The sequence below is a fragment of the Myotis davidii genome, unplaced genomic scaffold (genome assembly GCF_000327345.1).
Source record: "Myotis davidii unplaced genomic scaffold, ASM32734v1 scaffold44, whole genome shotgun sequence".
Lineage (NCBI taxonomy): Eukaryota > Metazoa > Chordata > Mammalia > Chiroptera > Vespertilionidae > Myotis > Myotis davidii.
The window spans coordinates 13,039,584-13,050,731 of record NW_006299705.1 but is presented as its reverse complement, the minus strand read 5'-3'; the positions used below and the strand labels follow the sequence as shown (position 1 = coordinate 13,050,731).

At 35.7% G+C, this 11,148-nt stretch overlaps 1 protein-coding gene across 1 annotated transcript in view; it reads right to left on the bottom strand.

Moving 5' to 3' along the window:
* ADGRV1 (adhesion G protein-coupled receptor V1) overlaps positions 1–11,148 on the bottom strand; it is a 481,118-nt gene that overhangs the window by 323,889 nt on the left and 146,081 nt on the right. The window contains 6 exon segments of the mRNA XM_006775582.2: positions 1,262–1,426; positions 5,067–5,246; positions 6,494–6,676; positions 7,026–7,202; positions 8,147–8,349; positions 9,962–10,217. Coding sequence (XP_006775645.1) covers positions 1,262–1,426; positions 5,067–5,246; positions 6,494–6,676; positions 7,026–7,202; positions 8,147–8,349; positions 9,962–10,217 — 1,164 coding nt within the window.

Below are 11,148 nucleotides of genomic sequence, written 5' to 3'. Positions count from 1 at the left end.
GCATCTGTGTTCAGTGTAGGCTGGAAGGGAAGGGACAAAGGAAAGCAAATATAGAGAGGACAACTAGATTAACACTTTGAGACATAACCAGGTATCATTTTATCTTTACCTTTTCTACCTCTGCATGCTTATAAAACAACTCACTGTCCTATGCATCACTGATTAATTCCCTGCAGTTTGAATTCTGCTGTTTATTCCTTCTCATGTACATCTTAGTTCTGTAATTGTATTTTTTCTCTGAGATTTTTAATATTTTTCACTCAAGCTGTTCTCCATAATTCATTATTTCTATTTCACAGTAACTGTACTTTTAAAAAATTTTGTAAGATTTTCTAGGAAAATGTATATTTCTTGCCTCGACCTAATTAAATGTATTCATAGAAAAATCAATCATTTATGAAATACAATGAATCACTTCAATGCCTTTATTTGCTTAGATTTGTATAAAGAAGTGTCTTACAATTTTTAGCATTTTCTCTCTTTAAATGCTTATTTCTTTTTTGTTAATTCTTATCTTTGCGAAGTTTTTAAAAACTTATGTATCAGTTCCATTTTTCTGGTTTTTAACTGATTTGCTTTTTTTTTTTATTAATTTAGAAAAGATCTTCGCAAACATCATTCTAAAAGCAAGGTGGAAGATACAGGGTTCCCTCATTTGAGGCTTTGTGTACTGTTACAGAGCTAGGTTTCTGTGGGTATGAGAAAGCCACTAGATTGTGTTAAGCCAGGGGCGACATATAATGATATATCTTATAGAATGTTAACCCTGTCAGTGCCACAAGTAATGGACAGAAAAAGGAAGAGATTTAGAATAGTGTACAAGTTAAAAGACTCTACCTAATGAAAGAGGATGGAGGCGTGCATCGTCACAGACATGATAGAGAAGGCGCAGTGGTGAGAAAGGGTACTTAAAAGGGAAACTGACAAGACTCGGTGACCAAATATATGCAAGAGTTACACCCAGATGTCCAGCTTGGTTGACTGATTTTGCCCTCAATCAGGAGAGAAAATGTTGAGAGAAGAGTAGTTTTGATGGTGGCATGGAGGCAGTGACTGAACTAAATTTTATTTCTGATATCTAGGTGTGTGGGTGTGTGTGTGTGTGTGTATTTGTGATTTTCCGCCTAAAATACATAAAATTTCAAAGGAAGTCCAGACATAGTAAATACTATCAAAAGAATCCATAAGTAAGAATATGAAAAGGAAAAGCAAGCAAAGACGAATTAGAGGAAAACTGCAGGGGTCCTGAGGCTGAGTATACCTCATCGAAATGAAGCGTCCCATTCAAGGGACTGAGGTCATCCTTAGCCATCTCATCCACAGTCCACTGCAATCGGACGGCTCCTTTTCCTCCTGGCGACCGGACAACTGTCAATGTCACATATGAATCAGGGTCATCAGACAGAAGGGATTCATCAACCATTACCTGGAAGAAAGAAAAACCCGATAAAAAAAAAAAGTAGGGAAGACAAACAATCTTATTTCTATTTACAATGACTGGAACTTTTGAATTTAGAATTCTGTCTATACAGCAGAAAAGATATTTCAGCAAACCCCATTTCCTTTTTGTCCTAGGCACTACCAGCAGTCCAATACTTGGTATTTCCTAGCTACTCTTGCAATTAGGCGGAGCATGTGACTGAATTTTGACCCAAAAATATAGATAGAAGTAACATGTGTTATTAATAGTCTGGCTATCAACTTCTCACACAAGCCTCCATATCCCCGCCTTCCCCATTTGCCAGGTGATGAGAGGGGACTCTCAGGACCTAGAGGAGGACAGAGTCACAGGATGGAAAGAGTCTGCTGCCCAAGATGCCAGTTGATGGAGAGGTGTCTGTTAGACCCCAACTAGGAACACTAATGTAGGACACGTGCATTAAGGAGAAATAAAATAACGAAAAGAGAAATATTTTGTTAAGGAAGATTTGGGGGTTCTTTTTATGAACATCAGGCATCCCACATAATATAGACTTAAACTGCCCTCTGAATTATGTAGTTTGCCAACTTTAGTAAGTCCAAATTTAAGAGATTTTATTATTATGACATAAAGACAGAAGGAAATTCAGTATGTTAATTTACCAATACTGGTTTAACTGAATGACATATATTGAGACTGTGAAGCAAAGTCCAAATTGAGCCTATTATATCCACCAATTATGGAAATACAAAACATAACACAATGCCTTCCATTTTCAAGACAGACAGACATACTTAACTAACATTTAATTTAATCTTATTTTGATTTTTCCAAGAGACTTTGCATTGGTGCCAAGAGTAGGGATTTGGAGGCAACTGACATTTATTTTCTATTATGTCCATTTTTGCACATAAACTTATTGAAGCCTCACAGAAACCTGAGGACCAGCTACATATACATATACTTGGAGAAGAGGAGCCTGGAACCGGATAGAGATGTTTGACTCCACAGCCAGTGCTATACCAACCACTCCTCAGAGCACAGAAATATTAAACAAGAAAGAAAGAAAGAAAAAACCCCACTATAAACCAACTGCACAGAGAAGTCCTTTTGGTTTCCACAGATAACATTTTAGCTTAGGCTTCGCAAGATTTCCTTGGGGCTCGGCTATTCCCCGTGCTTTAGTATACTTGGCATATTGTTCTTGTGAGCAGCTTAAGAACTTTGATAGATTTATATTAACAATCTTTTCTCCATGTTCTTCCGTGCTGAATCTTATCTGTATCATCAAATGAGGTTAACAGAATGTTCAATGTGTGTCCAACAGTGAATATCTTAGATACAAGTTAAAAGAGAAACTCCGTGTGATCAAGAGCCTTTGGCAGTGAGAAAGATAAGAATTAAGGAAAGGACCCATAAAGGGTTCGTAATAAGCTAAAATTAATACCAGCAATAATAAAAACAGCAATGGACATGTACTGAGTATAAAGCCTAGTTATAAGAGCTTCACATATATTAATTCATTTACTCCTCACAACAAGGGTTATACAGTAGGGTTTGGGGGGCACAACTCTTACTATCCTATATAATAAAAGCCTAGATGGTGACATGCCCTCATGCGACGTCGCCACAAGATGGCCACGTGCACAGTGGAGGCGGGGACCAGTGGCCGCTCTGCGTGGTGAGACCTGGGGGTCCTGTGGCTCTGCACGGCATGGAGGAGGCCGGTCCCAGGATCTCCGCTGCCTTGCGTGGAGGAGGCAGGTCGCGGCAGGGGAGGGCAGTTGGGGGCGATCAGGCCAGCAGAGAAGGGTAGTTGTGGGCAATCAGGCCAGCAGGGGAGCGGTTAGGGGGCGATCAGGCTGGCAGGCAGAAGCAGTTAGGGGCAATCAGGCAGGCAGGCAGGTGAGTGGTTAGGAGCCAGCAGTCCCAGATTGTGAGAGGGATGTCCCAGATTGGAAAGGGTACAGGCCGGGTTGAGCGACACCCTTCCACCCTATGCATGAATTTCATGCACTGGGCCTCTAGTTAGACTATAAGACAAATTGGAAATTGGAGGTTATTGCAATAAGCTATAAGATCTTGGACCAAGGGTGCACTAAAGTAGTTAAGATAAAATTAATAAACAAAAATTATTTATTAACAGTAATATAACTCTTCATTTTCCCTAACAATGAGAGGAGTTTATAAATACACCATCCAGTATGTAAGTCCAAAAAGCGTGTGACAAAGTTAATAGCAAAAGCATTTTATAAGGTTTCACCAATTGGAGGTTTGATTATTAAGTCCTGAACCTTTTATCTAACTTGAGAAGCTAACAGAGACATTTTATAAAAATTAAATTATACATTCATGTGTATTAAAATATTTCTTTGCACATACAGATAGAAAGAAAGCCTAGGTGGAAATACAACAAAATATTAGTGATGTTTATCTCATGGTAGTAATATTATGGATACTTTTACTGTCGTCTTTATTTATTTTTGTATTTTCCTAGACCTTTTATGTTGCCTGGAGACATTCACAGCTGCTCTTGTGAATCTACAACTCCTTACACACCCTTAACTCTGCTCATTCCTTTCAGGAAAGAGTCTCATTAGGCTACTGCAATGCAAGTATGGTGTTCCTCTTATGGTTTCCATTTTCTTATGAAGCTGAAATTTCAGTTGTTAAATCATTAGACAATTATTATGGTATCTTTAAAATTTGGAGCATCTGGAACATACAACACTGATAGGAAAGTTATAGGACTAGCCCTGCATCTTTAGAGCAATAATGGCAATGAGCACTAGAGCAATTTGTTATTATATAAATGATCAATGGTGTCTTGCTGATTACCTATAAGTGACAATGACATATGGATACATAAAAAGTTATTGTGTACCCCGGAATTATCTAAATATTTTTATTATTTCATTTTAGAATTTTCTTTGAAAGATAAAGTCATAACAATTTTTAGATAATCATGTAGTAATTACAATATTGTTTTATGGTCCTTTACTTTATATTTAAGATGTAGGGATAATTTAGCACTAGTCATTAAACCTGGCTGCACAAATGAGTGGTTAAGCATTTTCTCTCTCTCAATGGTTGAACCAAAAATAATTGGGCTACCTTTTCCAGATCTCAGAAGTAGACAGCCAATGAGAAGTAAGAGGGAAGAAAGAGAAGAAATATAGAGAAATGCATGAGCTGGGGAGACTGTGGGGTTTTGTTCAATATAAGTCAAGCAAGAATACCAGAAGGCAGGGTAATATAAACACCTCCCCATCTAAATCCATCTTCGGTGGAACACCAGATCCATGACAAAATCAGGCCTTGTGATCAGGATGTTGGTCTGCCAGCAGGGCAGGAAGAGAACAAATATATGGGGGGAAAGCACATCTTGGTTTATACACTTAATAAGTAGGAATCTGGTTCCCTTTATAACTGCCTGAAGTAAGAATTATCATTACTATCAAACTGCATAGATTGGATGATTGGCCCCTAATTCAATAGCCAACTCAAAAGACCCTTGAAAAGAGAATCACAAGTGAAGGGTTCTGAAGAGGTTTTTTTAAAACAAAAATTAGACACCTTTCTACTAAAAATTACACAGAAAAAAATTAGCCTAGGAGAAGCCCCTCCACCAATGTATTTCACTTACAGTCTTTTCTTCAAATCCAAATACTCCAAATGGAGAATCATTTTGTGGAATTACAACAGTTACTACAACATCATCACCAAGTCTGCCACCTCCAGTCACCCTGATTAAGGAAATACTAAAAGTCTCCATGAGTTCAAATTCAGCATCATCAATTATGGTTATTTCTATCATGGCAGTAACCTACAAAAGAAAAGGAAACAAGGAAAAGAGAGAAAAAGAGGAAGAAGAAAGGAGAGGTAGAGGGAAGGGTACATAATGTAATATCAATTTTTGAACATATATAGTTTATTTTTTAGTTAAAATTTAAAAACATAGTGCAAAAGAAAAATGCAGGATTATTTGCCTGTTATGTTCATAATAGCATTTTAAAGTCATACATTTATTGCATTTCAAAGAAATTTATAGTTAATTATGTTCAAGATATAGGAAATCATATATATAATATAGTAATTGTAGATACAAAAATAATGAGACCTTATTCCTTATTTTATTTTTTTGTTAATCCTCACCCAAGGATATTTTTTCCATTGATTCTTGAGAGAGAGTGAAAAGGATGGAGAGAGAGAAACATCAATGTGAAAGAGACATATCGATTGGTTGTCTTCCACACATCCCGACCAGAGCCAGGAATAGAACCTACAACCCAGGTATGTGCCCTTGACTGGGAATCAAACTCATGACCCTTAGATGCCCTAGCAACATTCTATCCAGTTAGCTACACTGGCCAGAGCAATGACGCCTTATTCTTGAACAAAAACATTTAAAATAACATGTTGGCTCTAATGACTATTGCACAAACATAAATTTTAGTATACTAAGTATTAACCTTGCATGATATAAAATGGTACCATAGAAATTATCATTGTGTTTTGCAATTAGAATAAATCCCATTAGTTCCAAATACTATTCTTGGAATGTAGGAAAATAAAAAAGGCAGGAAGAAAACCCAAATCTTTGTTCTTAAATATTCATGATCAGGATTTTGTTCCTTTTTCTGGGTCTATCTTGAAAGTTTTAATAACTTATAAGTAAAACTTAGTCCAGATGGTGATTTCACTTTTTGTGATAAAAAATATCCCAGCTAGCCATGATCAATGTGGCTCAGTAGGCTGGAGCATCATCTAGTACACCAAAAGTTGGAGGGTTCGATTTCAGGTCAGGGCACATACCTAGGTTGTGCATTCGATCCCCACACAGGAGGCAACCAACCGATGTTTCTCTCTCATATCTATGTTTCTCTTTCTCTCTCTATTTCTCTTCCTATGTCCATTAATTAATTATATACTAACTAACAGTATTTCTGTTTGGCTTGACAGAATTCAGAGTTTAATTCATTTAGCAACCACTACTGCACAATCATTTAATGGATGTCATAAAATGTTTGAAGTACAACCAGAAAAATGCTAATATGTTCATAACTAGCATACTTGTCTATCTGCAAATTTAAGAATCCCATGAGATGGCTTAAAGTCTTCCAGGCCAGCACTGTCCAGTGTTGCTTTCCAATAAACATCCACTGCCCCAAAGCTTCCAGCCAGCCGGACTACAGGAACTCGAAGTATGTTCAGGGGTGGAGGTACCTCATAGGCAGTGATCACTCCAACAGCATCCTTTAAGTAAAGAATATAAGTTAAAATGCAAGACAAAAGTAGCTCTCAGAAGGCATAACTTTCTAAATTTATTATTCATACTTAGAGAGGTTATGTTTACCCTTCAAAGTAGAAATACACAGTTTCTATATATATTCATTTAGAACTCTTAGATTTAAATGTAGGGTGAATAAATTTATTTAATCCTTGGGTCTAGCTCAAAGAGAACTAAGAATTAATCTATAAGATAAAGACAGATGTTTATAAATATCTTCAAGCAAAGCCACTTATTTTGCAGAAAATATGACACTGGCCAAATTGGAAGGTGCAAACGGCCATATCACGATAAATGTATGAAAGTTCATCTCACTCTGGTAACATGAAACTTAAAAATTCCTCTGGGATCATTATTTTCTTCTATCATTATCTCAACTATTTCCATCCCAGGTCTCCGAACGCGTGGCTGTCCTGCAGAGAAGTCAGAGTTCACCAGGTACACCTTGGTGATGTTGACAATGAATCCTTCCTCCAACTCAGGAGCATCATCCTGGAGGTGAGCAGGGAAGTGAGGGGACAGAGAGGATACCTTATTTTTTTAAATATATTGAACATGCTTTGGATATTTGGAATGAGTAGCTGTATCACACTTTCCAAAATAATTTCTTCCTATATTTTAACACATTCCCATTGACAATATCAGAATCTTTGGAAATATTCAAGCTTAGGAAATAATAGAAGCCTCGTACTTATTAGCAAGTAAAATAATTTTTAGAATTATTTTGAATATATTGTATTGAATATATTGTATTTGTAGAATTATTTGAATATATATATATATATATGAATATATATATATCCCTCCCCCAAATGTAGGACAAACTGGTAAATACTACATACACCTTAAAAGTAAAAGCCTTAGATTTATAAATCTAGACATAATCCCTCATTTTAATAAATTGTTTTAAAGACTTTTACTTTATTATTCAATAGGTAATGAGCAATTTCAAAAGATAAAAAGAATACATAGTGAAAAGTAAAGGAACTTTTGCTTTGCCCCAGACTTCACATCTTTCCCATGTCTTCCCCAGAAACCACTATTATCTAATACCGTCAATACCATTATTAGTAACACTAATGTTATAGCATATTTATTTAACAATATAAAATATAGTTAATATTACATATAGTATTCTAACATAAAAATACAATATTTAATTATGTAATATTATTGGTAACAACACTATTAATCAATTTCAGTTTCATTACAGATATACACACATAAGGAAGAGACAGAGCATAGCACTAAAGCCAGATCTAAACCATCTAAAACCTAATCTTAATTCAACTAATTGTATCATTCAATGAAAATATTGCCCTATCAATTTAACAATAAAAATAACCAGATTGATTTTATTCATTCATTTACCATTAACCAACCAACAAATGCATCCAATCAGACATATAATCCTATTAACTACATCCTAGACTCACCGGTAAAATGGTAACTTTGACATAAGTTTCTTTTATATTTTCTTTCATTATTATTATTGTTTCTTGTAGCACATAATCTTCATTCTCTGTAGCTTGATTATTGACAGGCAGTAAGAAATTGGGTTTAGCTGTCAAGTGAATGGCAATGTCTCCGCGTAGTCCTTTATCTCGAACAATTTGTAACTGAAGAGTGGTGATGTTCTCTGTGGGACAGACATGACTCAAGTACATAAGATTTTCTATGTACTGTCAATGCTATTCCAGGCACTTAGAGTGGAATGTTCTGCACTACCCCTTTTAGGTAGTTAAGGAAAGAGAGACAAAACAAAGACAATGTACACCCCCAAGGAGTATTTTGTGCTGTGCTCACCTATTCCCAAAGTTGTACTGAGATTCCCCATACACTGCAAGCAATCTATCCCAGTTCTAAGCCCTCCCTGATGCTTTTCTAGCATACTCTATGCTGCCCATGTCATGCACTTTAACAGAAATTGGTGAAAATCTTTTTTTAAAATATATTTTTATTGATTTCAGAGAGGAAGAGGGGGAGGGAGAGAAACATCAATGATGAGAGAGAATTGTTGATAGGCTGCCATTTGAATGCTCCCTACCCAGGCATGTGCCATTGACAGAAATCAAACCCAGGACCCTCAGTCCTCAGGCTGATGCTCCATCTACTGACCCAAACTGGCTAGGGCCTGAAAATCTTTAGAGAAGTGCATACATGCAGGTTGACCAGAGGTACTAATTACAAATGCTAAGAAGATTCTTCAAAAATGAATAAACACCAAAGTCATCATTTAATAACTAGTCTTTAGAACAATTTTGCTCTTATAGTGAGATACCTATCACAAGGCTCAAAGTATTCCATAGCACCTATCTTTTACTTAATTTTTTAGATTTTTAAAAATTTAATTTGCCATATAAATAAAGAAAAAACTGTGTGTCAATCTTCCTCACTGGTCTGTGCATTTCTAATAACCAAATACCATGTCTTCGCTTCCAGAACACACAGCACAATTTCTGGTACTTACTTGATGCTTTAAAAATATTTGTTAAATAAATAAATGAAGATGTCATTTTATTTGAAACCTATTGCTTCTGTCCCATATATACAGAAATATAAAGGCCCAGATGCATAATTACATGGCATTTTTATCATCAACTACTTAAATGGTAGGACACTGAGAGATGCCCATGTTCCTTTTGGAAAATCTTAGAAACTTTACATAGCATATGTAAAACACATACATATTATATAGTATATATAACTTTTTATTTAAATAAGCCAAATGACCTTTATCTACAAAAATCCATTTATCCACTGATATGAAGAGTTTCTTAGGCAGATTTCAGCACTAAGCTCAAAGGAAATAGAGACTGATTACTTTTACTTCAGAGAAAATATTATTCTAATCATTGCTTTGGATTTAACAATTAACGCTTGCATTATCATATGCATTTCTCTGTGTTGCTCCTTGTTCCTGGTAACTTGAAAATCTAGAGAGGACATCTGAGTGAGGAAAGAGGACAGATAAATAAAGGATGAAAAAGAGAAAGTAAAATAAAAATCAATCCTCTTTGCTGTAATGATTTACTAAAATAAGATTTCTATTATAATAATAGTCTCAAAATAGTAAAAGTATTTTTGAATATTTGCATGATCATAAAATTCAATAATTATCAACAAAAAAGTAAAAAGGATTAAGACATGTCAAATTAAAAAATATCACATAAAAAGAGAAATGTACATTTCTAGTAAATATTACAGTTAAATTATCCAATAGAACCTGAAAAAGAGTTAACAAGATTTACCTTTGGGCTCTGCTACCCTAACAAAGAGAGACTCAGCCTGCCAGCCCACCAAGCCATAGGGTGAGTCACTGGGCAGAGTGGTTAGCACAGACTTGCTTCTTTTCTGATCAATAGCAGCACCTTTCGCTGGGTCCTCAACCCCTTCCGTGCTAATGCGGGTGAGCGTTACGGTCACCATCTCTGATAACTCTGGTACATCATCAGCAAGAATGGTCAGGGTGATTGTAGACAGTGCCTGGCCTTCAGAAAATGAAATCTAAAATTTTAAACAAAGAAAAGTTTACCTATTTTTTCATTATCACGGTGCAGCAAGAATAACAGAGGTTAGATTTGTTTTATATTGGCCACAACTTAGATAACAAGAGATACTTAAGCAACGTTTCTACAAATCAAATGTCTTTCATATAAAAAGTGAAAGATTAAGAAAAAAATAAACCATTACTAAAACTTAACCTCATAAAACGGTAGCCAAATTATTAAATCCTGAAGCCTACTTTCTATTAAAATATCGAGTGCATAGTCTTTCTGTGGGAATCTAAGTCCTAGATACCATATATAAAGATCTATAAACATTAAGAAAACAGCTTCGGTTTAAGTACTTTTCTCTACAAAATTTTGGCTATAATTGCTATTTCCCTTGGGTAAACTCTGATTAAATGTGTCATTTAACAATTTATAAATCAAAACAGAGGTGAACAAAGAAGAGGCAGAGATACAAATCAGAGCATCTCTCTTCCCCTTTGGTGTCTCCATCGTCTGAAGAGTCAAATCCGAGTTTGCTAAGTGGAATCAAGTTCTTTCCAATAGGGCTTCTGTCTGCTTCTTGAATGTCATTTATCATTGTTCTTCATCTCATGCCTTATTCTCCAGCAATATGGCTAAAAACTACAATTATGCAAGCTAGTATTATAGGCCTATTTTGCTGGCATTCATCTCTCCACCTTGATAAGGCACTTGAGGATATAAATTCAACAGCTTCATTAATAAAACCAGGTGTCAGAAAACTACTGCCCTTTGGCCAAATCCACGTTTTATAAATGAAGCTTTATTAGAACACACGCTCATTCAATTACATATTGTCTATAGCTGCTAGAGTGCTCCGAAGGCAAAGCTGGGAAAGAGACCTTATAGCCCTCAACACCTAAAATATTTACTATCAAGCCCTTTACAGAAAGTGTTTACTGACC